This window comes from Vidua chalybeata, chromosome 14 (genome assembly GCF_026979565.1).
Source record: "Vidua chalybeata isolate OUT-0048 chromosome 14, bVidCha1 merged haplotype, whole genome shotgun sequence".
Lineage (NCBI taxonomy): Eukaryota > Metazoa > Chordata > Aves > Passeriformes > Viduidae > Vidua > Vidua chalybeata.
In genome coordinates this window covers 4,955,783-4,983,172 of record NC_071543.1, presented here as the reverse complement: position 1 = coordinate 4,983,172, position 27,390 = coordinate 4,955,783, and the positions used below count along the sequence as shown (strand labels likewise).

General features: G+C 41.9%; 3 protein-coding genes across 11 annotated transcripts in view; 1 reads left to right on the top strand and 2 right to left on the bottom strand.

Annotated features, from left to right (window-relative positions):
- The window catches only part of LOC128795290 (protein fantom-like), a 40,225-nt gene extending 29,080 nt beyond the window's left edge, over positions 1 to 11,145 (top strand). For 3 of the 6 annotated variants that reach the window (XM_053955941.1, XM_053955940.1, XM_053955943.1), the window contains exons 19-23: positions 872 to 999; positions 3,263 to 3,446; positions 4,943 to 5,027; positions 6,961 to 7,094; positions 9,824 to 11,145. In XM_053955941.1, coding sequence (XP_053811916.1) covers positions 872 to 999; positions 3,263 to 3,446; positions 4,943 to 5,027; positions 6,961 to 7,094; positions 9,824 to 9,927 — 635 coding nt within the window. In that variant the 3' untranslated portion in view covers positions 9,928 to 11,145. Of the gene's footprint in view, positions 1 to 871; positions 1,000 to 3,262; positions 3,447 to 3,581; positions 3,622 to 4,942; positions 5,028 to 5,978; positions 6,148 to 6,960; positions 7,095 to 7,888; positions 7,982 to 9,823 lie in introns of those variants that run through there. The other 3 variants (XR_008433469.1, XM_053955942.1, XM_053955944.1) reach the window with 3 other exon arrangements.
- Positions 11,146 to 11,800: 655 nt separating this feature from the next.
- Positions 11,801 to 16,921, bottom strand: RBM11 (RNA binding motif protein 11). Of its 4 annotated transcripts, none has more exons than XM_053955950.1 (5): positions 16,700 to 16,921; positions 15,578 to 15,740; positions 14,609 to 14,687; positions 13,796 to 13,886; positions 11,801 to 12,088 (listed from the first exon to the last, which is right to left on the bottom strand). In XM_053955950.1, the coding sequence occupies exons 1-5, from the start codon at positions 16,799 to 16,801 to the stop codon at positions 12,029 to 12,031; spliced, it is 495 nt and encodes a 164-aa protein (XP_053811925.1). In that variant the 5' UTR covers positions 16,802 to 16,921; the 3' UTR covers positions 11,801 to 12,028. The 4 variants fall into 4 exon arrangements, with proteins under 4 accessions (XP_053811925.1, XP_053811924.1, XP_053811926.1 ...); XM_053955949.1 differs by having other exon boundaries at positions 13,793 to 13,886; positions 16,700 to 16,920; XM_053955951.1 differs by lacking the exon at positions 11,801 to 12,088 and adding an exon at positions 12,095 to 13,613 and having other exon boundaries at positions 13,793 to 13,886.
- Positions 16,922 to 21,115: 4,194 nt separating this feature from the next.
- On the bottom strand, positions 21,116 to 25,267 carry RPS4X (ribosomal protein S4 X-linked). The gene is made up of 7 exons (XM_053955849.1): positions 25,187 to 25,267; positions 24,896 to 24,973; positions 24,188 to 24,368; positions 23,657 to 23,754; positions 22,469 to 22,640; positions 21,882 to 22,039; positions 21,116 to 21,287 (listed from the first exon to the last, which is right to left on the bottom strand). Exons 1-7 carry the CDS (start codon positions 25,187 to 25,189, stop codon positions 21,186 to 21,188), a joined length of 792 nt encoding a protein of 263 aa, XP_053811824.1. The 5' UTR covers positions 25,190 to 25,267; the 3' UTR covers positions 21,116 to 21,185.
- Between the last annotated feature and the right edge of the window lie 2,123 nt (positions 25,268 to 27,390).

Here is a 27,390-nt window from a genome sequence, read left to right as displayed (position 1 = left end):
TATTGTAATTGATTGCAAAAATCTGATATATGACTTAGATTCGTAAAATATTAAAGGAAACCTGCCTTCTATTTTAAATGTCTTCGTATTCTCCTTTAGATCTATGCTGTTCCAAAAACTATTTTAATGAATATGCTCTTTTTGTCTGCAGATAACAGCCAATGCTGATACCAGAATCCTTTCAGAGAGTGAGAGGGCTAGGATGCTATATCACATATGTGACACAAAGTTATTAGATTTATTTAAAGATTATAAAAGCCAGGTCATCCTGTTCCAGCTCAAAGCTTAAACTGTTTATTATAGCAATAACCAAGTCCATGATACGAAGTTTAAAATAAAAGCAGAAGCAGAATGCTAAAATTTTATGTTTAGTTGTTGGCAGCTTTTGCATAAGCATTCATTAAAAAGATTGGAAAAACTTGCTGAGTATTGATTTTGAATACCAGTTGTCTTTATAATTTGCTTCATGGGGAAAAATGCTCTGGAATGTTCCAGAAAATAATGCACCTGCATACTTTTTTACTGAAGAAAAAAGGTGCATTTTTCTTTTGCATATGCATGGTGTTAAAGGAAATCAGAAGAAATTCAGGCCATATTCTTAAATAAAGCTAACAGCTGTGCATACTTAGTTCGTTAGAGGACTTAACTCTATTAGTCAGTTTGTATCTGGAAAACATTATTTTTTTAACAAACCAGAAAAAATACAGATGAGATGACTCTAAAGGTCATTGAGTCACAGGAAGAAAAGATTTACCTGGAACTTACTCTTTTTATATTAGAAAAGGAAATTTATTGCTATGAGATTTCTTATTAAGTCTTAGGTGGTCTAAAATATAGCGGGTGTTACCTGCATTGATTTTTTTTTTTTAAGATCAAGAAGATCATCAAGAGGATGATGCTGTTGAATCAATAAAAACTGACAGTGATGACTGTATTATTTCAAGTCCAGTATCCACAAATATTAAACAGCTGAGTCAGAGTATACATGGCAATTATTTGGTAAGACTAAAAAATATTTTAAGCCTAATGTCCTCTAAGAGTAGCGTTGCTATATCTAACATCAGTTTTCAATGAAGCTATACATGTACGGTATCAAATCTCTTGACTTAGTCTTAAAACCCGCAATTCAGAACTAGAAGTCATATATACAAAATAGTACAGCATAATATAACTTTAATAATACAAACTTATTTTGAACAGTATTTCAATAGGATAGTTCTAAAAAAAAAAATTCACACTTTTATATCTAACATGGACTGAACAATCTTAGCCATAAAGCTAGTACTTGAAATTATCAGGTTTAAATGTTCTGGAATGTGATATCCTAGAGGTAGTTTTATTTTTTTGAAGTGCTCTTTCCAAGGCTATGTGGTATCTTACAAAGTAACTAGCAACAAGAAACATGTATAAGAAATACTGCTCCTTTTTTTTTAAGCTGTAGAAGGTACATCTTAAAGAAGCTACATCTCTTCAACTACAGTAGATTTGTAGAAATGGTGTGACTTATATGTTCTTCAGAAAAATACAGAAGGCACTTCTGAAGATTGCATAATTTAAAATGTTAAAAAAATTTCACCTGTAATTTTGAGAACTAAAATGAATACTAGTAATCATTATTAAGTCAAACGATAATACAATTGCTCTATACCTTTCTAGTCATCCTGTATTTTATTTTATCAAAATTATGTAAGAACAATTCTGAGAGGATTTTTAATGTAGATTAATGTCAGGTTTCAATTTCTACGTCCCTCCATTGATGGGTAACAATGTGCATGTTTGTGAACAGTAGATAAAAACAGTGAAAGCTATACACTATTAAGGCAACGTGTGATGAAAGTTGGATTTTAAAAATGCACATTACTTTGCTTGAATTCTTGGGTTGATTATAGAATACAGCATGTCAAAACTGCCATTGAATTCTTTTTTGTTTGTTTAAGATCAGAAATCACTTCCTTTAAAATTTTGAGATAATTATCCTGCTGATACTCAAATACTGTAACTAAGTTTTGTGAATTTTGGAGATAATTTTGCTAATTATCCTATAAATATGAATTGTATGCCACACTATATAAGTAATTTAAGATCACACCAGGGTTTTTTGTATGTTGCAAATTAGACAGTTCATGGTTATTTCTTAGATATATTGATCATAAGGCATATCTAACAGATTTTCCAGTTTTCAGTCTGTACCAGTTGCTTCTTTATTTTTTCTTCTTGTCTATGATGTATGATTGATCATAAAACACTTCATTTTGTTTAATTTCATTTCTAAATTTGAATAGGAAAAGCATATTCAAGTCAAAGACTATCACTTTAATGACATTCAGTAGCCATTTAACTTACTAGATTTTAGGAAAAAAAATTGCTAAAGCCATAAACCTTTATTAGTAGAGACAGAATGCTGTGGAATTTTTCTGTCATCCTGGTAAAATTTCCATGAACTTGCTGAAGAGTGGAAGAACCTTATTGAAATATTGATCCAGATTTGGACTTTAAGTTAAAGTGTCATAGGATATATAATAAAATGAAGTCTTTTGAAAGGAGGGGGTAAAATTACATAATCAAATGCTGAAAGGACTTGACAGCTATGGAAATTATTCTGTATGGTGGATATTTTTACTATCAGATATATTGCTTTTCATTTTGATTAATTTTATCATCTTCTCAGCAAAATGTAAGCTATCACCATATTAAATAAGAACATTAACTTGGAGTTCTGACTGAATATAGAAAGTTAATACTTTGAATGTGATTTAGTACTTCAGGTGATTTAAGTTTAGAAATAAAAATTGTCAAAATATTTCCATATAGAAGAAATATTTTAATAAATATTTAATATTTTAATAAATATTTTATATTCTGCAGTAGATACTAACAATTCTCTTTTATTTGGAAAGCTTCAGTACCTTGTATTACTAATAGTATTTTAAGCAGTTACAGGATCACTTTGCTGTGTAGGTAAAAATGATGACAGCTGGAATTTGTGATTCAGATAGCATTTTTACCTAAAGAGAACCAGCAGACTATAGCTATGATTTCTGCAAAAACGTTTTAAACATTGAATGGAAATCAGTATCTCTTGCAACAACAGTCTTAGCTACAAACCCTGGAGCTTTAGAGTCTCATTTTGTATATGTCAGTCAATCAGTATTAATCATATAGAATGCTGATGATTTACATATATTTATGTATGTTTGTTTTGTGTTAACACTTAAAGAAACAAAAATAATTTGTATTATGTTTATATTTTGTTTTTAAATAGGAAGCTGAAAAAATTCAGATTAAAATTACATCACTCGGTCTTACTGAGTCACGAATTACAGCAGATGAGACAATACAGCAGCTGTTTGTAGAATGCAGATTAAACCATTTCCTTGCAGAGGAGACCCCACTGTCACTTCCAAAACCACCTGGTGGTCAGAGGATTCACTACAACTATAGCACTGGTAAGGCTGATGTATTTCTGAGCAGGCTTGGTTCTTCTCTTAAATTCTGTCTTATGAAAATACCTGCAATAAAACCTACTTCCTATATATTATAGTTGCATTTCTGTATGTCAACTCTATTTGCCTATTTTCCAGATATTTTGGGAACTACTAAAAGTGATTTTTAAGAAATGAGGTAAGTATGCAATTATCAAGTATACAATGAAACGCTGAAGGAGGCTGGTATAGAAAATGGCAACATCACAACATATTTAAATATGCTAGTAGCACATAAATTTCAAAATTAGACTGTACATAACTAAAATCTGTATATTCTTTTTAGAAGAGCATGATCTAATTTTTCTGTCAGGACATGATGATACATCTTAGCAAAAGAAAAACATTCGAACCTGTACATCTAAAACACTGTTGAAAAGAGAGAATATGTAATTGGACTTCATCACTACTTGCAAATACTCAGTGTTCCTTTAATGACAGCTTTTTAATAGGGGAACTGATTCATCCTTGTTTCATACTAATTGTCATACTTTGCCAATTAATACTTTATATTTACACTACTAGCATACATAGAACTATTGTAATAATTTATAATTCTCTTGTTAATTATTTCCCCAGCTATGTCATCGTATTTCAATTAAATTTTTCTTCCTGGTAAAATCTTATTTCATTTAAGATTCAGCCTGAGTGCTTCAGTCTTGGACTTTTAGCTAAGAGTATTCTGGAGAGGGTGAATCAGTGTTAGGGTTGTTGCTATTTGTGACAAACCCTTAATACAGGCATTCAAATTAAAAATAATTACATAAAAGTGGTTTTGCAGAAATAGTGTCTTAGTCAGATCTTTAAAATTTCTGCCATCTACAAAACTGATTTTAAAACGCAACTTCCCAAAGAATTCACTCATTTAGATCCTCCTCTTACTCTTAGATTATTGGATTGTTCCGTGTGTAGCTGAAGACGGAAATGAATCAGAAATGTCACATAAACCACTGCTATGTTGGCATTGCCCACTTGAGAGGGAATATAGATGACAGATTTTCTCCAGTTCATTGGTCTGAAGATTTCTTGTATTGAAATACTGTGGCAGGAAAGGAGGATTGAATTACTGAGGTTGTCAAAAAGGATAAGCACTTTGCCATGCATTCTCATTATCTCTAACTTCCTAGTGGAAGAAAATAGAGTAAATCACTTCAAATGCAAAGCAGTAAAGACCCTTGGCTTTTAAAATCATGGATGCTATTGCCATTAATAGAAAGCGGCAGCTCTGTGACATGCTTAGATGCTGCTTTTCTATCTTTTTTTTGACAGTGTTCATAGAAGCCTGCCAGTACACACCATTAGATCACATGATTTTAACATTTGATTCTCACATTGTTGTTTTTCCTTAGAAAATAAAAGGAAATAAACACTTATTTTATTTTGTTCTTTTCTTCATGTTCTTTCTTCTAATAGGTGAAAAACAATTGATAACCAGTTATATTAATTTATTTGCTTTGCAGTGATAAATGTGGATAAGGAAAATAATCATGTAGAAAGAGAGTATCTCAAGTCAATTCTTCTAAAGCCAGATCTACCTGCTGACAGGTACAGATTAATACTAAAAACCTGTATTTTAGGTCTTTGTAAATAATGCTCGTGGTTTGCCTTTTTGTTTATCTTCACTGATAAGGTAACCCTAAGTAGCTAATACATAACTAATAATAAAAAATAATTGTTTCAGCTAGGAATGATGCCTGCATTGTGATCTGGCTGCTGCTGGTCTTATTTCTTCTCTGAGTAGGTGCATATGGAATGGAATATTACAAACTCATCTAATGTTTGTTTAGTGCTGTGGTTTAATTTGGGAGGGTGTTTGGTTTGTTGTTGGTTTTTTTTTTAAACAACTTTGTTTTACGAAACAGAGTTTCTAGATTCTATCATCAGTATCTGTCAGTAATGAATTTGAAAAGCACGTGTCTATGCAATGGTAGAGTAGTACATTTGTTGCTTTCTGAATTGAGAATACTTAAAGGAGTCTTAAGAACTGCAGGAAATATTCCTTGGCCCCAGAATTTAAAGGAAAAAAATATATATATGTGTATATATGGATGTAGCAGACATCTATTAGATGAATACATATGAGAAAGACTAGAAATTAGACTTATTCAATTTCATCGTAATAAATTTGTTCTTATTCATTTTTTTTTCATTGAGGTAGCCATGTGCATTACTTGGAGAGAATGAATAATATACTTTGATTCTGTCTCTTCTTGAATGTCAATAATCATTAAAATGGAACAACTGTTAATTTAAAGATCCATTCAATTTACAGAAGACTAGGATACCTGCTGATTGTATTTGAAGTGTCAGAGTCATTTGTAAATCTTACTCACAAATCACTGATTCACTCCGAGAAAGAGAGAGTGACTCTCTTCATTCCATATCCCTTATTTGGCATCTATATTAGGAAGGTTGCTGAACATATTCTAATAAAGCATGTTTTACTAAGATTTAACAATAATGAGAATAAAATACTCTTTTTTATTTCCCTGACAGATAATTTAGTTGCTAAAGAAATTTCCCTGTCCAACTATCCAGGACCACTGTGGCAGTCACACTTCACCTGATCTGAGGTCCCTTTGCAGCTACACCCCTCACACTGTCCCAGTCAGACCAGTTGTCCTCACCAACTTCAGCCCAGGTTTCCAATCGCTGAGTCTTACAGGTCCCAATCCTTAAAATAACTTCATTTTTGGTGCAGTAATTAAATAAGACAATAACAGTTCAAGTTGGAGCCTCATATCAGAGGAGGGACCCTGAACAAAGGTTCGTACCCTCATGTTCCGGAGTGTCCCTGCCCTGGCTGTACCCCAGGTCTGGGAGTTACTGACTCCTGCCTGTATCTCTGACTGTCCCTGCCCTGGCTGGGCCACGGGTCCTGGGCCCTTTGTTGTGCTAAGGGATTGTAGTTCCCAGCCTCTTGCCTTGGGCTGGGCTTCTCCAGTGCTCAACGTGCAGCTGCTCCTGAGCCACCTGCAATGGATTGATTCCTCAACAGAGTGAAACAATAGCTGGTCTGTGTGCGACAATTTCCCCTATAAATACTTAGATAACGATACTAAATATTTTACAAACCTGAGGTAAAAGAAGGTAAAATAACAGCAGTGAGCTTTTTCTCAGAACAGAAGCATTCATCTCTTACATTGCCATCATGTTACTACTGTCTCCTGTGTTACTAAGTAAGTTTTTCCTGCCGTTATCAGAATGTCTGATTTGGCTTGTGCTGAAATTTCAGTTTTGTATTGAATAAATAGGAAGGCAGAAGTTCATCAGTAGTCCAGTTTCCCATTTTATTGTAGCAAAAGGACCACCAAGAAACAAAATTTATGGAAAGATTCTGCCTATACACCAAGGGTGTTTATGCATTTTAAACTTGTAAAATAGTATGGGGTTTTTTTCATTATTTGTAATTTGATTTTGACCCTTTTTGAAAGCAAAATACCTTTTTTTTTTTTTGTTTTTGTGCATGTGTGTTTAGCCTAAAATTTACAGTGGTCAGTGATCCCCCAGAAGATGAGCAGGATCTTGAATGTGAGGATATTGGGTTTGCTTATGTCAGTTTAAAAGAGATATTCCAGAAGCAAAGAGATATCATTGAGCAAGATATTGATGGTAAGTTTTAAAAAATCACTTTCTTGTAAACTTCTGTAGCCTAAAATTCATTGAATTTCTACTTTGCTTTGCAGGCAAAGTAGATGTACTGTGCAAATAATTGACATTGTTTCAAGAAGAAATTCTTGAATACTAATAACTTCCATATTTGTTTGCAAAAGTCTGCAAAAGCTATTTAGTAGTATTATTCCTTAAAGTTTTTTTTAAAAAACCCCAAACCAAATAGCATTCTCAGCTCATAGAAATTAGTTTATAAAACCTAAGAACTTTAAAGCCATGTCCAGTGCTATAATTCTGTCTTTTCTACAACATACTTCATTATGGTAAGACAATAAATATGTATTTTGTATAAAAAATTTGTTTTGTATTAAAATTTTTATCAGCAATTTGGTATTACTAACCTCTGTATGTTATTTGAAATTATATTATAACCCTGAGTACCTCAAGTCTGTTTCCTCCTGATGAAACAATACGAAATACTGGTGGTTTTGATTAGGAATCAGTTTTAGTGAGCACCCTTCTGTAACAGACTGTGACCAAACTCATTGTGCCTCATTAGAGCAAGGTGATGTGATTAGGGAGTGTGGAGTTTTCCATTTCCTGAGGTCACAGGATGCATTTTTATAATGTTGATAAGAAGACTCAATAAGGCTTTTTGGTCCTTTTGTCACCTATGAGGATAATATTCTCCTTGCTCAGTTTCCTGTTCCCCATGGCAGCAGAGACACAGTTACCAATGGTGCACTTTTCTTTTTTCTTTTTCCTCTCAATCCTCTTTCCCCCTTGGGGTGAAGCTCAGGGAAGAAGCTGAAAGCAGCTCTGTTATAAAAGAGTCACTCTCCTGTCCCAGTAAGTGACCTAGTTCAATGATTGGATGCAGAGCACCCTTGTTCACAAGGTACCTTTTGCAATAGCAAGAGTTCTAGTGAGCCCCAGCAGAATGCCAGGCAAATGTAACTTTACTACTTCTGCTGTTGTGTCTAATTCCTGTACTTGAGCAATGGGGAGCTGAGTAATGAGGGGAAAAAAATAGGCTTTCTTATCCATTCCCATTATCATGCTTGATTTGCATCCACGCTGTTGCTAAAATACTCAAATTTACAGGAATTCGATAAGGAAAATTCTAAGAATCATCAAATTTCCATACTCTGGAAGAATAATTTGATGCATTTCCTGCTGTGGCTGAGCAACTTAAGCTTTTTTCCACCAATAATTTTTCTCCAAGTACAAAAGTTCCTCCAAAAATGTATTTTGTAATCTTGCACTGGAAGATTGATTTTTGTTCTGGAATTTATGACCATACCTCCCACTGTCATAATTCCTATTTGATAAGATTGATTACTTATCTAAACAAAATTCTTGAAAGTCACTTTTCACAAAACTCTTAAAATTCCTAACTATCATCTGAGAGAATTATTAGGACCAGAAGGACTGGGTTTTATTACAAGTTACTGTAAGCTAATCATTACCATGTAATGACAACTACTTCAATATTGTGAGGAGCATTTCTTCCCCTAATATCAGACATTTAAACTAATTTTTACTTTTATGTTAATTATATATATGAAAATGATAGTAGTAGCTAGAAATACTTCTATTCTTGTTCCCTTCTGCACTTCTCCCCTTTCCTGCATATGCTGTACAGTTTTTTGGGGATTTTTATTGCATCCATAATATAGAAACTTTTATATTTTCTGAAACTTAAGATGTTTCAGAGAATTTAAATTAATGTTAAAATATGTCAGATCGTGGAAAAATAATATATCTGTATATTTTCTTAAATGAAATAATTGTAAAAGGATCACTTCTTCAGATCTGAACACAGATGTCAATTAAATGTAAGGGCACAATAAACAGAATTGCTAAGTAGTGTTGTACATGTTCTCTGAGTTGGATATTGGTTTAAGGAAAAATAATAAACCTAGACACAGGGAAATTCATAGGACACTAGTGCATGAAGATAAAGTCATTCTTAAGTTAGATACCAAACTTCCTTTATTCTTTTTGAGGATTGCAACCATATATCTTTCTCATATTTTGTTTTTTTCATTGCTGATTGTGTCAAAGCAGTTTATGTGGAATTTGAAGCAATGAAGCAATGATTAAACAAGAAGATGGGTGAAAAATACTACAGTCAAAACATCTAACAGTATGTCTCAGAGATAATAGGACAGTATAAAAATGAGAAAATAGAATTAGTGTTATCTCCTGATATAATTAACTATAATTATCCTGCTTTTCTTTTAAGTAAAAAGGATACAGTCCCCTGAAGTCTGCTCTTGAAGTTGACATTCACTGAGTGATTTGTTGAGGCTGATTTGGACCCATCCATCATACACAGTGTAGAAAAGGCATTAATTGCTGTATTTTTATTTAAAACTATTCCTATGTATGTAGATATATGTTTAATAGAATTTGGAATATCTTTATTTACATATTGTGAAAAATAATTATTTCATATAGACAATTATTATATTGATGGTTTCCTTTCTAAACTAATTTCAACACTAATACTTTTATTGATATATATTCTAGTTCTAGGAGTGGTTAATTTCCAGTAGCCTGAGGACATGAACTGCAAGATTATTTATTTATTTCTCCCTTTTTTTTTTTTTTTTAGCATATGCTAGTTGCCCTTTAATCTGTCCAAACACTAAAGAAAATTATCAAAACAAAATTGAAACCTTAAGCTGAATAGCTAATACTGTTTTCTGATGTTTCCTTTCTAGTTTTCGATTCACAAGACACCAGTGCAGTAATTGGAAAGCTCACAGTGACAGTGGAAGCCCTCAGTGCGCTGCGTTCAGTCCATCAGGAGTGCAAAAATTATTAGGAGGCAGGAAAGGGACATTTGCCTATTGAAGTTCTTGCTCCCAGTGTAAAAATACACTTGATGGTTCATCAAAAATGAGATCTTTATCATTCTTACAGTATATTTAATATCAAATGTATATGAAAAAGATGCTTGAGGTATAAAGTTTTGTACACTTTTCAGTCTGTCTGCTTTCTTTTAAGGTCCTTGATGGATCATACTTCACGCTCTCAACACTTGATAGTGTAACAATCTGAATTTGTTCCAAAGAAGTTTGGTTTCAAATGCAAGCTTGCTTGCAAATCAGATACCAGTTGAGAGTATTTTGTCTAAAGAAATAAGTGATGGTGAACCTTCAAACAGAAGTGCTTGTAGATTCTTACTAAGAGTAGTTCTGTCACAATACTCTGTCAGAATGCAATCATTCCTTTTAGAAGTGACCTCAGGTAGTTTTTAGTGCAGGGTTAGGTATTATTTTAGGTATTATTTTAGGCCATGTCACTCAGGGCTGTATCCAGCCTCAACTGAAAACTTCCAAGGACAAGCACTGCTTAACTGCTCTCTGCACAACTTGTTCCAATGCCTAACTGTTCTCATAGTGGAAAAAGGAGATGCATTTCTACACATTACTTCAATCCAAATCGAAGCCAAAGCTAGATCTAAGCATGTGGAGCAGCTTTTGCACTTAATGCACCATCTAATAATTTAATTTGTTTTGTTTTTGTTTTAATTTTAGGGATGGCATGTTTATAATTTGTTTCATCCATTTAACATTTTGCACAGAAATAAAAATAACAAAGCATTTTAGTGTTGATTTTCATGCTTTGTGGTATACAATCACATTTTTATCATTTACATTTAGTTTTGTGAAGCAGTTGACAAAAAATAGCTGTTATTGTTACCAAAGTGGTTTGCTCAGGTAATGTTTCTGTAGGTTTCAGTGGTAAAAATTTGTTATGGTTTATTCCTGGGTTTGGAGTTTTTTTAATATTAGGCTTAGATTATTTTAAGAGTAAGGATAGCTGCAACAGTGCAAGACAGGTCTTCCACACAATTAGCAATTATTTGTTTCACATTTTTGTGGAACTGTCATTCTTGTTAAATGCAGAATTATTTCCATATGTATTAAAGTCACAAGAACTGAACCATTCTTGAAAAAATGTTGCAAAAATGTGGTCCTTCTATTGCTACAAAAAAAAAAATCAGTAAAGTAAACTCTCTTTTGCTTGTTATAAACCAGTGGTTATTCTGATTACCTGCTTATAAGTATAAATAGCTACACAAGCTGACAGCCTTTGACTTCAGTGGTAATGAACAACCAAATTCTACCTTAACATGATGAAGAACCTCTTAACATTGAGGGTGGCAGAGCACTGGGGTAGCTTCCCAGAGAGGTTGTGGAGTCTCGTTCTCCAGACACACTGAAGACAAAAACCTACCTGGACACTTCCTGAGTCAACTCCAGGTGACCCTGCATTGGTGGGGTGGTTGGACTAGATGATCTCCAAAGCTCCTTTCAAACCACCAACTAACTATTCTGTGAATATACTTCAAATCAATGCCTTTTATTGAGGATAAGTAAAGGGAAGAGATTGGTGTAGCTGGGCCTGTGAAATTTGCAGCTACTTAAAGGGCCATTGCAAGTACAGTGGTGCCAGCCAGACTCCTTTCAGTTGTGGCAGACAGTGTAGAAGGGGCACAAAAGCCAGACCTTGTGGTTTCAGTGGGTTCTGGTAGGGTTTTGAGGAGAACTTGTTCCCCAGGGGTCTGGCGTGCTGGGAGGGGATGGGAAGGGGGACAGCATGGAGGGTGCAGGTCTGGCTGGACTCGATGACCCTTCCAACTCAGGATATGCTAAGTTTCTATGCATAACACATTTCAAAAATACTATGAATCTTGAACATTCCTTCTTTAATAGAGTTCAAAGATGAAAGCAAATATAATAATAAAAAATAGACAGTTTTATATGTCTTTTTCTTGGGGTTTGTTTTTTTTTTTTCACAGTTTGTCCACACTTTGTCTCTTTTATTTGTCTTTGTCTCCTTTTATTATCTTCAGTACTAGTCATTGTCACAACTTTGCCATTTTCTCTTTCTTTCATCCTGCTTGGTGCAGTTCACAGTCACTTGGATGTGGCCAATTCAGGACAACTCCGTGCAGTCTTGAATTGTGCAGTTTGATTCTGATAGGGAGAAAAGGATAAGTCTGAAGGTACTGCTAATAAAGAAATTGTTAACCCATTGGACTCTGTACTGTATACTGCTATGCCAGAACATAGTACATTTAGAGAAATAGAAACTTGAGTTGTTTACATTGTGAAGAGGAAATTTTAAAGAACTTCATTTTGCATGCATTGTGAATTATACAATTAAAAAACCAACAAACTATAAAATAACACAGAATGAGAATAAAGCCATTTTATGACAACAACTAGTATAGTTCAGAAAAGTAGACAAATCTTTCATGGCAAAGTTAGAACAGAGACAACCTGATTTAAGGCTAAATTGGTAGCTAGTCCTCACATAAGGTAAACAAACATAGTATTCCTTTCATTTCTTCATCTCTATTTGATAAATATTTGTAACTGCAGTGCCTGTTGGTACTGTAAAGGCATGCACATCTGCAAGTTCTTCAAACCTGGTTTGATGAATTTTGGAACAAAATTTGATGAATTTGTGGAACAAAGCATTCCAACAAGGATATTGAAAGATTCCCAAGTGAGCAACCTGCCTGGCAACCATTTGTTAAGGCATACGAGTGATGAGATCACTTTCTGCTGAAGCTTTAGCAAACTATCATGTGTGACACACTGCAATACCATCCTCTCTGGCAAGCAGAAAATGGGATGAAGTTGGTTGTGTGTGTACTGCCTTGTTACTGAGGAGTAGGTTCATCAGCAAGCACAGAGGGCAGATGGTGCACCTGAGCCTTCAAAAAGGAGCATAGGAGATGGAAAGTTCATACAAGTACCAGCTCTTCTCAGGGCACAGCCTGGGAAGATGGGAGGCAGGCCCCCACCCCATAGATGGGGAACAGATGATCTCCATTTTCCTGCTCAGATTGCAGCCAGCAAGGGTAACTGATCCAGACTGTCCCCCTTCTGTAGTTCCAAGGGCTGGCCAGTCCCCAGTCAGACTCAGTGAGCAGGACTGTCCACAGTTGGTACCTCACATTAAAGGCTGGGTTTCTTCAGTCCTACAGACTCCTCAGATTCAGAAGCTTCATTATGTGTTTGGGGAGTAGGTCTGATGAACAGATTTTCACCTGAAGAGACCAGTTTCCTTGCTTTGTGGAATATCTCGGACAGAAGAGATTAGGGTGATATTGGTCCGATGCACCAGAGTCTTGTAGAGGGGAAGTGAAATGTGGGTTCTTGTCATCTACTGCTGTGAAAGTAAATCTTGAAGGAGAGACCTAAACAGGCATGTGAAGGTTTAGGTCAGAAACCCTCAAACTGTTGTTTCCTGAACTTGGGCACTGGTGGTTGACTGAGTTTTAGATTAGGTTTTAGCCCATTTTAAACTTCTGCTGAATTGAGAAGAAGAACTAGGAGGTTTCCCCATTAGCTGTATGTGAAGGAGCTGTTGCTTGTATGGTTGTAGTCCAATGAGGTCAACTTGTCCCACCACTTGGAACACAGTGCAGGAGAGAGCTTCGTAGACTTCACTGTTTTTAGCTTTCTTAAGCTATATACCTTTAAGATATTCCTGCAGGAAGAAAATAATTTGGTTCTGTAGATCCTGTCATTAGAGGTTCCTGAAGTATCCTAATACTGTGTTATAGCACATTTTGAGACCTAAAGCAAGCACTGTTTGTTACAGAAATGCAAAATACATTCAGCTTCATAAAAACGCTCCCAAATTTTTAAGTTCTAACACAAACTCACCACCTCTTTAAAGTCAGGGTGATCATGAAGTAAACTGTTGTTCACTGGCAAAGGAGTAACAGGAAATAGAGAATTTTCAGAAAGCTCTTGATGTCTAAAGGAAAAACAAGCTAATGTACAAAGACTGAAGTCCACCACATACTGCTGATCAGAGTACTGAGACTTAACTCTTGGGCTGTAATGGGAATATCCAAGAAGACAATTGAGATATTAGCAACAGGACTTACATGAAAAATAAAGATAAATTAAATATACCCAAGGGCTTAATTAATGAGCAATCCTCTTATGTGCATGCACAAAAGGGTATTAGATTTCACCATGGGAGTTCAGTTTAAATACTGAATGTGAGGTGTTTAGACTTCCATTATAACAGGTTTATAACTGTGCATTCATATGTACATGACAGCTGCTTGTGCTTATATACACAAAAAATGCAGGTGTAAACTTGGTGGGTTTAAAAAAAGACTTGTCAGATTTTGTTCCCCAGTGACTGAAAATATTACCCCTGGTTAGTACGAAACCCAGGTTAGTACTAAAACTGACCCCTGGTTAGTACAAAACCCAGGGTTCAGTATGTTCTCATGGCCCTGAATATTGTAGAAACAAATAAAGTATGGAAAATTTAAGCTAACTAATCATCTGGTAAACTAAACAACCAAACATTAAAATTAACTGCAAGCCCTCAGTAAGGATGCAATGACAAGATTCTGTTTTGATGAAAAACCTCAAGATTGCTCTACCACATCAACTCACTTTCTTTATACAATTTTTTAAAAATTATAACCATAGGCTTCATTCACAGGTGATATTTCTTACCTGTCTGCAGGAGACTCTAAGTCAATATGGTGTTCAAAACCATTTGTACAACTGTCTAGTTCTGGTGAGTGAGAACTCCCTGGAAATAAGACAAGAGCATACTGACTATTCAGTTATGACAATTCAATTGACCAGTTAAAAACCACAGAAACTGTTTTGTAGTCTGCTAGTAGATCTAAGGTAGTATACAAAGGTATGGTGCCATTTTATGGCAGATAATCAATAGCATCATCTTACAGCTTGAAAATGTTAATTTCTCATTCATTCACTTACAGAAGCACAAATCAGGGCTGTTGAAGTAATCAAGAACAATATCATCGCCCAGTTACAGACACAGGAGATGCTTCTGATTTTAAGAACCACATGTATTCTGCTTAAACCCAGCAACTGCTCTGTAGAGCCTTTGAAAGAAGCAGTGGCACAGAAGGAACATGAGTCCTTAATGAGTCTGGGTTGCAAACGATGCCTGATTGTTGGCTTGCTCAAAGGTTTAGTTCCATATACATAAAGTTAAGAATATAATATATTCTTGAACTACAATCTCTTCCCTTTAAAACAAAAGCACTGATAACTCTGTGGCTTTAGTCTAAAAATGATCCATCTCAAGAGTGGCTGACCATAATGAATCATTTTTTTCTGTCAGACTGCAAGGTAAAGTTACACCCCAATTCCTAAATGTAATCTGGCATGAAAACCTAGATTGCTGTTTTCCATACAGCAGTGTCTGACACAGCTTGCAAGTTATGATGTTCTGGACCAATCTATTGTATTCTCTTAGTAAATAAAAAATTACAAGGACTGAAACCTTCCCTATGCAAAAATCACAGGAAGTCTTTGTTTCTTAACAAAAAAATTAGTTTTTCCAACTACAAATTGTTATCTTTGTAAAAGGCTTTAGGATTCAAAACTGTTCTTAAAAAAGTTTAAACATTTACACTTAAACTTTACCATTGGGATTACGAAACATACCTCTCCAATACTGCACAGTAATTGGTCTTCCATACAAATGGATTCCATCCAGCAGAGCTTTTGCATAAGGCACTGATACTTTGTGTTTAAAGCAGACATATCCAAAAGATGTAGGTTTTCCTTCTTTGTCCTCACAAATCATCACTTTGGTTAATGGTCCAGCCTGAAAGAAATTTCTATTATTTAGCAGAAATTTCTATTATTTAGCAGAAACTTCACTGTGTTTTGAATATTTAATTATTTCTCTTCAGCCATAGTCAGAAACCGTAACTTTCTTACTATGAAAATGTCTCTCCACATTCCCAAAGCTCAAATTCTGAGCCTTCTACAAACAAAAATCAGCTCCAGAAATGTTAAAAGGGAACCAAGCATCAACTCATGTTTAATCTTTCATGACCAGAATCTTTATTATTTTTAGAATACCATGCCATAATAATTAGCTTCTCAAAGGGGAAGACTAATTTACTGACTCCATAGCAAAAGTTTCTTCCAGTTCATAAATAAAAATATTAATAGTTTAGAAGTAGAAGTAGATACTTGCTCATCATTTGATGGAAGGGAAGAGCTAAAGGTCAGGGGTGCATGTTCAGGACTATGCCATAGCAGGAATATTGAACTGGATATTTTCAAAGACAGGGCAAGATTACAATGAGAAGCATTGGCTGTTGCAGCAAAAGGGAACGAAAACAAGATAAAACAAGGGAAAAAGACAAGTTACTGGGATGACCTAAAGACCCAGATAAAAGCTAGCACTTGGATGGCTGCTGCAGATTATGCAGAAGAATAATGCAAAACCGTGTTCTAAGACCATCTTTATCACTTTTACATTTTGTCTTGTATTACTCATGTCCTCTAAGAAGATAAACTTCTTCAGCTCACATTTGCAGTTTACAGTTATACAGCAGACTACTGTTTAATGTTGAAAACAGGTAGGAATTCAGCTCGGGCTTCAAACAGGTCCAACTACTTTGTGTTTCTACACCATCACTGAAAGGTCAGGGTTTGAAGGGACCTCCGCAGAGCATGTTGTCCAGCTTTCCTAACTGAACATCCCATTGGTCGAATTTTTCTTCTCGAGCATTGGAACAGCATTTCGATGTATAAAGGGTACCCATCTGCTACCTGCAGGAAGAGCTCGTAGAGGATCTCCTCCCTGACCCGGCTCTCCAAGTTCCCCACGAGCAGAGTTTGCTCCGCCGCCTCGGACCCCCCCAGCGACGACATGGAGCCTGCGGGAGCGCTGCGGGAACCCTGCGGGAGCGCAAGAAGCGCGTCCCAGCTGCAGGGAAGCTGCGGTCCAGGACTCGCTGTGAGGGGCCGGGGCCGGCTCCTGGCAACACTGGAACGCGGGAGGGCAGGTGTCGCGTGTGTTTGTGACACCACCCCCAAGATCTGTGACAGCGTACTTAATCGTTAGGTGGGTAGTGATGATGGCAAATACAAACATGGCGGTTTTCTCCTCTATTTTTGCCGCTGACCAACCCTGAAAAACAATCCACTTTCCCAGACTAGCATTCACAAGTGTGTTCACACCACTCCTGCTATTACCATTGCAATGAGCCTGTGAAAAACGCCAATCACTTGGTTTTTAAAATTTTTAAAGTTTAATAATAATAAAATGGTTATAAAAATAGTAATACAATTAGAGTAATAAAAATTTAGAGTTAGGACAATTACAAGACAATAAAAAACAAAGAATTACAGACGTCCGGATGCTCTTGGGCACTTAAGCCACGACAAGCATGCCTTGTGAACAAAGGAATAACCTTAAAAGCAATAGCCTGTTGCATATACAAAACACTTCATGATTATGCATATATTTTATTTAAAACAAGAAATTCGTCTGGTACTTGTCAAAAAGTTTCTGTTAATTCCCAGGTGCCTTCGAGTCTAAGTCAGGCTTGAAGAAGTTCGTTTCTGTTGATAAGGAAAGCCATAAATTCCTCTCCTCTGGAAAATTTAGGGGTTTCTGTAATTGTTATCTTTGTGCGAAGAATTCCTTGATTATCTCATCCCTTTCTTCAGCTAGTTAAAAAGTATCTTACATAGTATAGTTTCTATTTTAACATTGTGTTATAACCTAAAAATACATTCAACACACTACTTGAGAGAATTAATACAGCATAACTTTCCAACATTACACATATAATATTCATTGTAACTATTGCGAAAAGCCAGTCATAAAATATGCATTTTTCACAGAGCCCAAGTGCTCAGCTCAGGAGCAAAGGGAGAGGGTTTTATCAGATAGAAGTCCACGCCAGCCATACAGAAAACCTACTTCTGCACTGTGTTATTGTTGGCTTTGTCAAAAATAGGTTAGAAACTGTTGTAAAATCGTTGATAATTGTTAAACTGTTAGTTAGTTTAGTTATTATATTGCAAAAGGGGTTAAAAGGGTAGTTATAAGAAATACGGTACTGAACATACCGTATTACACCTAAGTAAAGTGCACCACCCCCCCAGCGGAACGAGCCGGCCGGGACAGAACTGAAAGGGGCCTTAAACCTTCATGCAAATGAAGGATCCAAAAAGAAACCAATCCAAACGGACAAAAAAACAGGATAAAAAGGGGGCTTCTGACCCACTGAACCCGTGCCGCTCCACCTGGAACGTCGGGGACATCGCTGCTCAGAAGAGCCAGCGCCGGCGCTGCAGCATCCTCGGCGGGAACGCTCCTGCTCAGCCCGCGGGCCCCCTTGCTTTAAGCCCTCTTATAATAAATGCTGAAATCACTTTCAGTACCGGGAGTGTGGTCCCGTTTTTAACAGCTGGCAGATCTGTACAGGTGTCCTCATCCTGTGTTCACTGGATGTTATCCCATCCAAGCAGGCATTTTAACACAAGCATACTTATATCAGCTATTTCACTAAGCTTAATTAACAACAGAAATTATAACTATATCTTTATAACAAACTTACTTTAACATCACACGTATAGAATCCATTTAAATATTTGCGAAAAGCCAATATTATAATATGTGTCTATAACACCAACGAGCCATGCAAGCCCCGGGCGGTTGCAGTCACTGGCATCGCCTGGGGATGCTTTGAGGAAGAATGGACACTTAGACGCTCAGTTGTGGCCTCTGGAAAAGAAGCAGCAGCGACTGTTATCACTGTAGATATCTTGCACAAATCCCTCCTTCTGCAGGGGCACCTCGACGGCCACCCTGCCGCTGGGGACGGCCAGTGGACACACGGCAAGCTTAAGGGGCAATGCTAGAGCTGGGGCAGCGGCACAGGGTGAACAGGGTCGGTCGAGAGGCTCAGGGGAGCTCTGGCGACACGGAGAGACGCTCAGCTCCTGTCTGGGGATGCGGCCGCCTCCGCCCGGGCCGGGAGCCGCGGCGGGTGGGCTGCAGCTTCTTCCCCGCCATCCCGGGCGGCCCCGAGGCGGCTCTTCCGCACTCGCTGAGGCTTTCTGTCATCTCACCGCTGCCGCGACCTCATCCCTCATCTGCCGCTGCCACCGCCGGGCCCCACGCCCAGTGCTCCGCCACGCCGCTCCCGAGCACCCGCGCGGGCACGAGCCCCAGCGGCGGCCCCGAGGGGCACTCACGTTGGGCGGCAGCAGCGCTCCGACGGTACCGGCGCCGCAGTTCCGCGCTTTGCACTCCGAGCGCCGCCGACATCGTGCCCGCGGGACGGCAGCGGAGCATCCTTACCGGGAGGCGGCTCCCACAGCGGAGCGCCCTTACCGGGAGGCGGCTCCCGCAGCGGAGCGCCCTTACCGGGAGGCGGCTCCCGCAGCGGAGCGCCCTTACCGGGAAGCGGCTCCCGCAGCGGAGCGCCCTTACCGGGAAGCGGCTCCCGCAGCGGAGCGCCCTTACCGGGAAGCGGCTCCCGCCGCGGCCCCGCACACGCGGGTTCAGCCGTTTACTTGCAGTTCGGCAGTTTGGCCAGGGGGCGGCAGCAGGGAGAGACCCCCTTTTTCAGTCAATGCTCATTTGCGGCTTTCTCGGCTGCAGGAGCAGCTAGTGACCGGACGGTGGCGCCCGGCAGCGCGGCTCGGCAGGGCCGCCCGGGGGGGACAGAGCGCGGGAGTCACGGCCGGGGAGCGGGAAGGACACACTGGGAGGCGGGGAGATAAATGCACGACAAACACACCGAGATGACACACACCCAATCCACCCGCGGTAATGCTCAGCAGACAACCTAATCTGGCTGACCCACACTGGATAATCCATTGCAATGCCCACCCCCAAACTGCAAACATTTCACCCCAAATTTTCCCAATTGTTGGTTTCATTACCGTTTTGGAGTTTTTGCTAGTGTAACAATTGGGTTTTACTTTCCCAAATAGTCAATTTGGCAATTTTCTAAAGCTTTTTCACAACATAAAAACTAAGTGGTTTTTGCCTTTGGCTACGTGCATGAAAATGTGGGGATGTTACCCACATTTCTGGTGGCCCACATCTGTGCATCACAGGACAGCCCAAGCACCAGTGCTCATTGCCAGCACCATGAAAGTCCCTGGAGCTGCTGCTGCTCTGAGCCTGCACAGCATCCAGAGAGAGCAGCACAGCAACACTCGAGGGATGAGAGCATGGGCACTACCACAAGTATTCAGCTTTCCTGAGAATATAACCTCAGAATACAGCTGGTTGCAGACACTTCATGAGGCTCGACTACATTTCACCATGGACACCTGATGAAGCCTATTTTGCAATCGTGCACATCTGTGCCCCATCCATCCTGGAAGACAGGCCACACAAGGCCGATGCAGGCAGGCAGAGTGGGAGAGGCTCCAGGACTCCTCTTCCCCAGGCTGAGCAGAGCACAGGTTGTGCCCTCAGCCTCTTCTACACCTCCATCACTCCCAGCTCCTCCACCACTGGCATTGCTCCACAGTGCCCATACCTACCTGGACCTGGTGGCCCCAGTCTGCACACCATGCCCAGCCTCCCCTTCCCTACGGTGCCTCCTGCACCCTTGCTGGCACAGCCCAGTTGTGCAGCTGCCCTTCCTGACTGGGAAGACTGCTCACACCAGCCCACCTCGCCCTCCACAGCCATTCCCAAAGCCACCAGTCCTCAGCTCCCTGGCTCCTGCAGGCCAGGCTGATGCTAAGTGTCCCCAGCAGCCCATTCCCCTCCCGCTTAGTCCAGGCTGTCAGTGTGATCACTTGCACCCTCCACCTCCACAGAAAAGACATGGAATAGCAGACCGTGAGGGATCTCCCCAGTGCATGGCCACCAGCCATGCTTGGACACTTAGTGCCAACACCCTTGAAGCCAACATAGCTGGGGTAGCCCCTCAAACAGACCTGGCACCACTGGCTAAAGGAGAGCCCAGCTAGCTCTCCCCATATCCCTGCACATCCAGGAGCATTTGTGCCAACACCGTCCAGGGACAGACAGAGCAGTCTGAAGGCTCTCCCACCCTTCCTACTTGCCTTTCTGGAATAAGGCTGTGGTAGTTGCTCAGATTGACGGGAGTCTCCCCAGAGAAGCAGGACCTTCTGAGGAGCAGGGCCTGGCACTGGCAGCATGGCTCCCCACCCTAGCCCCAGAACGCTCCCCAGCAGTCAGAGCCGTGTAGTAAACAGTTTAATTAACACACTGACAGCACCAGAGCCAGCCATAAAATCCAGCCTGAGCTGGACTTTATCCGCTGCTCTGCTTGGCCGCCAGTCTCTTGTCTCTCTCTTCAGCAATGGTCAGGCGGATGCCCTTTCCACGGGGCAAGGAGATCCATGGCTTGTTGCCCTGCAGCAAGAGAGAAGAGACCACATCAGGAAACCCAGACAGCAAGCAACACAGCCCTCCCTCTAAGGGGGAAAGCAGCAGAAGCCCACCCTGCTCATGCCGGGTCAGGTACACATGGTGATGGCACTGGCACAGCAGAGGACCCTAAGGAAGGTACCAAGGATGCACAGGTCTACAGCTGCCTTTCAGTTACATCCGTGAAGAATGCGCTCAGCCAAAACCAAAACACCACCCGCCCCTCCATAACCCAGACAAAGAGCCTGTCAGGGATGGCAAAACAGCAGACGCTTTGTGGGGGGCACTCGGAGTCACAGCAGCTGCTCAGATCACACCAAGCCTGAGCACCACTCAGCCCCCAGCTCTCAGGTTTCAGGGATGCTTCTTGAAAACATAGTCATTCCTAAACTTGCAAATGCTTCTTCCCCTTCCCAGAGCAGGAAAAAATACAGGGAGCCAAGTGAGAAGTGAGACCAGCACTGAAGCTCCACTGTGTGGGAAGACAGCTGCCCAAGGAAACACCAAGGCTCTTTGCCCCAATCACCAAGCCCCTCACAAGAGGGGAGAACCCCCCACCTGTTGCTCCCACAGCCTTACTTTGCCAATAACGAAGATGTTGGACAGCCTGGTGGCAAAGCTGTTGCCGTTGGCGTCCTTCACATGAACCACGTCAAATGACCCGGGGTGCCTCTCCCGGTTGGTGATCACCCCAATACGGCCCAAGTTGGCACCGCCAGTCACCATGCACAGGTTACCTGAGTAAGGGAATACAGGTGTGACAAGAGCTGGCACCACATGCTGTGAAGTCCTTCACAGGGCTCTTTGCCCATACCAAACATTCCCATCCCACCATGCTAGCACTGCTCACATCTCTGTGACTGAAACTGTCTCTCCCCACCAAGAGACAAGCTGAAGCACCTCCCCACCAGCTCGCTGCTTCTACCTGGTGCCTCAGAAATGCCAAGTCCCTGCCGAATGCTTCCCACTGCAAGGACACAGGAAGAATCCCCTGCTCCAGCGCTCCAGCTCCACGTGGAGCTGGACATGCTGCTGGGAAACAAACCCCTTTGCAAGGCTGACACCACTGCCTCTCTATTTCAGTGCAAATATGCCTAGCATTTAACTTCCAGACTGCTCTCCATGGTGGGGAAGGGTACAGTGCTTTAATGGGATGCAAGACTTACCTGTGTCAAACTTGATGAAGTCTGTGATCTTGCCTGTCTCCAGGTCAATCTGGACCGTGTCATTCACCTTGATGAGGGGGTCTGGATAGCGGATAGTGCGGGCATCATGAGTGACCAAGTGAGGGATTCCTTTGGTGCCCACAAAGATCTTCCTCACCTTGCACAGCTTGTACTGCAAACAAAACCCAACACCTCTAAGCTGAGGCAGCGAGCAATACCATGGACTAGGGAACACTTGTACTCCAAAGAGCCACCAGCCACCAGAACACCCAGACACTCAGGGCTTACAACATGAGCCCACGGAGTAACTTATCCAGCTCCCTGCCTCAGTAACTACTTTTGAACAGCTGCCATGCAGCTCTGCTACAGCCCCACCCAAAAACACCTTTGCTGTTGGGAGCAGCAGCCCACCTTGAGCTTCAGCCTCCCCACAAACAGTGGCTGCACTTTCACAGGAAAGTCTTTACCAGGACAATGCCCTTATGTTTCCCTGAAGCCCATGGCACACAACAAAGACAGAGGCTGCTTTTCTCCAGGACCGAAGAGAGATCTGTGCCCTCCAGGGCACTGATTTCCCTCCTGCCTACCACCCTAACTCCCTCATAGCCTCTCTGGACCTCACAGATCAACACAGAGTAGTCATCAGTGAAGCACATCACAAGGAGAACCACACCACAGTTGGCTCCAGCACAGCCTGCCTTAAAGAAGGAGATGCAAACCAGAGTGCAGCCTTGCAGCTGAGGCACGCCATGCCTAGGTTAAGGGAATGCATGAGGAAGTTGCTCCCCAGCATCCAGGGTTAGTATGCAGTTTTGTTGTTCTGGGAAGAAGTTCAAGGCTTTTACACCACAGACAGTTCCATGTTTCTAGTCACTGTTAGCTGGCAAAGCCAAGACTCTCCTCCACCCCAAAACTCTCTGAACCAGCCCATGCCAACAGCATCATCTCCAGCACCAGACAATGCCCTTACACCCATGTGTGAACTACTTCTATGTAACAAAGAGATCTCCCCCCCCCCCCGACACAGGCTTCACCACAACCCTGAGCGCCCCAGTCTCAAGTGCAGCATGGCCTGAAATGTCAGGGAAGAGAAACATCAGCTCTCATTCAGGAGATAGCAAAGAGGAAGCACTGCCCCAAACAAACCCAACTGGGCCCACACCCTTACACCACATCAAAGCTCCTCACCTTGGCCTCCTCAAGTGTGATGCGGTGAACAGCAAACCGGCCCTTGGTATCATACACCAGGCGGAAATGCTCACCTGTCTTCTCAATGCTGATGACATCTGATTGCAGACAGGGAAATACAACAGCAGCTGTTATCAGCTCATTACCCACCACCCTAACTTGGGATCAAGCTCAGGTTTAAAAAGAAACAGAAACTGCTGAACAACACTTAGGGTGTGACTGATGAGGTTGGGACCTACCCTTGAACACAGGCTCCCATCTTTTGCAGTGACAGATTGCAAATTAGCAAAAACTGCTGAAGGCTGGAATCTGAACAGCAAAGTACCCAGGTCAAGCAGGCACTTAGAGGCTACAAGTATCTGACTATGGTATTCACTGCAATGCACAGTTCCAAACTTAGTAACAACTCCTTATACATATCTTTTCTTCAAATCCAGCAGGGAAACCTTGCCCCTCAAATAATGAGCCCCGCAAAACATTCCCCTGCCAATGCAGAAGAGCTGCCTAAGGAATCGCCCCAACCCTACTCACCCATGAAGCCCGCAGGATAGGTGATGTCGGTGCGGACTTTGCCATCTATTTTGATGAACCTCTGCATGCAGATCTTCTTGACCTCATCTCCAGTCAGAGCATACTTCAGCCGGTTGCGCAGGAAGATAATGAGGGGAAGGCACTCCCTCAGTTTGTGTGGCCCTGTTGATGGACGGGGAGCCTGCCGACAGAAGGTTGCTGCTGGATGGCTCAAGCAGCATCAACCACCCCAGAGAAGGAAACCATGGCATCAACAGCTTCCACAAGAGCATGGCAGAGCAGCAGCACAAATGGCAGCTACCACACAGGCAGCGACCGGCTGAAGCTCTCTGTTCTTGGTATTCACAGTAGTTTGCATGTCCTGCCAGTCTCACAAACAGCGCACAGCCCCCCACAGAGCACAACCATCCATCTCAACCCAGATGTGGAAAAGCACAATAGGCAGATTAAAAGAGAACATCCAACGACCCCATCACATCCTCTGCAAACAGGAGAACAAGAACGCTATACACAAAGACCTTAACGTTAAACAAACACCTCCTGCCGTGTCCAGCTGCCCCTGTTCACTGCTCGCCCCCGCGCAGCACCTGAGCACCTCCTCTGATGTGACTGCGGCTGCCACGACTCCGGGCTCCACCTCCGACCCCAGTCTCAACCTCAAACCCAGGCCCGACCCCAGCTTTAACCCCAAACCAGGCCCGCACTCACGAAGACGCCCGTCAGCTTGTCCAGCATCCAGTGCTTGGGTGCAGCCACGCGCTTCAGATGCTTCTTGGGGCCGCGGGCCTACAGGACGGAACGTGTTAAGGGGTGCGTTACGGGCCGCCGCCAGGCCCAGCCCCTCCAGCCATCCCTCCCCGGCCCCCTCCGATTCCCATCCCCAGGACCCTAGCGCCGGGCTCACTCCCGCGCTTGTCGCCCAGGGGGGGTGGCCACAGCCCGCAGTGAGCGGGGGATGGCGGCGGATGGCGGCGGGGAGCCGCGCCACCGCGCTCTCACCATGGCTGCGCTCCGCCGAGAAAGGGCCGGTGCTTCCGGCCCGCCGCGGAAGTACAAAGCATGGCGGCAGCGACGTGCGTCGCCCCCTGGCGGCTCGGAGGCCCGGGGCCGCCCGCGAGGTGACTGGTAGCTCGGGAGGGCTCGTCCCTTCCCGCCGACCCCCACGGGGGACACCCCGCTCCGGGACTCCCTGCTCCTAGCCGGGCACTGTGTCCATGGTCATCGCCGGTCATTGCTGATGGAATGGGACAGCCCGCCACGTTCTGGCCCTGCGGTTTAGGAGAGCCGAGCCAGGGATAACACCTGTGCCGGGACCTCTCCCTGCCCACACCTGCCCTCCCACACCTCTGCCTTCCCCCTGCCACGGCCCCTCCCGGGGTAGAGCTGGGACCCCACGCAGCCCCCAGACCTGACGCCGGGCCTTAGCGCCCACTCCTGAAGGCAGTTCGGGGGTCAAGTGGTCCTAGCTGCCCTCTCCAAGGCGGCAGACGTGTCCTCACAGCGCTCCGGAGTCCCCGGGACAGTGCCAGGCTCCCGCATCCTGCCAGGCAGCCCAGTGAGTGCAACAGCCCCACACCTAGCACGTCTCCACAGCAGCGCTCCCGTAGCAGGGTGTGGCTGGGACAGAGGTCCCATTGCCCAGGGTGACGCTGTCACTGAAAACGTCGGGATAAATGAAACTCTGTGTTCAGATTAGAGAGCAGCATTACTTTATTCACAGTGCTGGGTGCACAGGGGGAGCTCCACCTATGATACATGCACGCTTTCAAAACTTTTCACTATTTATACACTTTAGCAAAGCAATTAACGTTCATTTGCTATAAAATACATAGTTCTCTTCACTAATTAGTATTTTATCTTCTACTGGTTATAGATTTCTTGCTTCTCATGCTCATTAGCCTACATTTTCAGTCTTGTTATTATCTGTGAAAAATGTGTTCACTCTCCTGAGAAAATTTTAAAAGTTTAATAAAGGACAATAGGAGACAAGGACCATAGAGCAAAGGTTATTATGGCCAGGTGCGTCTCGGCACTCAGCCAAGAGCACCCTGTTATCTTCGGGGATACCCCTTAAATACCTTTTCCCTTACATCAGCCTGTTGCATATTCATAGATCCTTATGCATAGTAAACTTTTTCCCAAACTGGTTTACCTGTTCTAAGAATTGTTTAGCATGGCTCCTCCTTTATAGAGCATGCACATTCCTTGGTTGTAGTTTTAGTCCACTCTTGTCATCTCCAATTTTTGAGCCTTAGTCCACACTGCCTTCAGACAGTGAGGGCTGATGGTTGGCAGATCTGTACAGGTGTCCCCATCCTATGTTCATTGGATGTTATCCCATCCCAAAGCACAAGCATAGCTATTTCACTACTATGTCTAAGCTTAATTAACAACAGAAATAAAAGCAATGTCTTGATAACAAAGTTACTTTAACATTACACATATAAATCCATTTTAATATTTGCAAAAAGCCAATATTATAATATATATCTATAACATTATCATATTATCTTTTTCCTAGATAAGACAATTGCTGAATTGTGTTTGTTTGTTTCTTTTTATCTCTGGGTTCTTGCAGTCTATAAATGTTCTTGCAGTCTATAAATTCTGCATTCTATAAATTATAATGCAAAATATTCTATAAATTCTGCATTGCATGGGTCCAGTTTCAGCACTATGTCTCTCCCATGCTTAGTCCAATGAAGTGTTATCAAGGTTAAATTAGCAAAACTTTAAAAGTTTTAGTAATTTTCCCGACCTGTGTTCCCAGGGAACAGGCATAGCAGTTTATGCCAAACCTTGCTAAGTGCTTGGCTACGGTGGAAAATTACACCATTCGTGACTGATTAAAACAATTAATTAGAAATTTAAACTAGAGAAGTTACTAGGAAAGCTGTATAATTTTCAACAACAGGATGGGAACATCATTAGCCGAGAAGATGCACTGGAGCTGCGGAGCACCCACCCTCCTTCCATCAAAGGCTGCTTCACACAGTGTCCTTCGCCGAAATGCACAAGGGGCACAGCCGTCGGAACAAGGATCCTTCCGGATTTTATTACACGGCAGACTGCGACCCTCGCCCCCCGGGCCCACCGCGCTGCCCGCGCGTTATGGGGCAACAGCGCGGCCCCGGCTCCTCCTCCCGCCCGTCCCCGCGCTCGGCCGGACTCCGAGCGCTCCCTGGCCGGCAGCGGCGGTGCCG

Bases quoted from the DNA above. Each gene is read 5' to 3' on its own strand.
- RBM11 (XM_053955949.1), bottom strand. From the start codon at position 16,801: ATGTCGTCGCTGGGGGGGTCCGAGGCGGCGGAGCAAACTCTGCTCGTG. The intron at 13,887-14,608 runs GTAAGAAATATC...TTTTTCCTTTAG, and splicing joins TTAGAGTCTCCTGCAGACAG to ACATCAAGAGCTTTCTGAAA. The intron at 12,089-13,792 runs GTGAGTTTGTGT...TCTCCCTATCAG, and splicing joins ACCCTGACTTTAAAGAGGTG to AATCAAACTGCACAATTCAA.
- RPS4X (XM_053955849.1), bottom strand. The intron at 22,641-23,656 runs GTGAGGAGCTTT...TTTTGTTTGCAG, and splicing joins TCACACTTGAGGAGGCCAAG to TACAAGCTGTGCAAGGTGAG. The intron at 21,288-21,881 runs GTAAGGCTGTGG...CTCTTGCTGCAG, and splicing joins ACATCTTCGTTATTGGCAAA to GGCAACAAGCCATGGATCTC.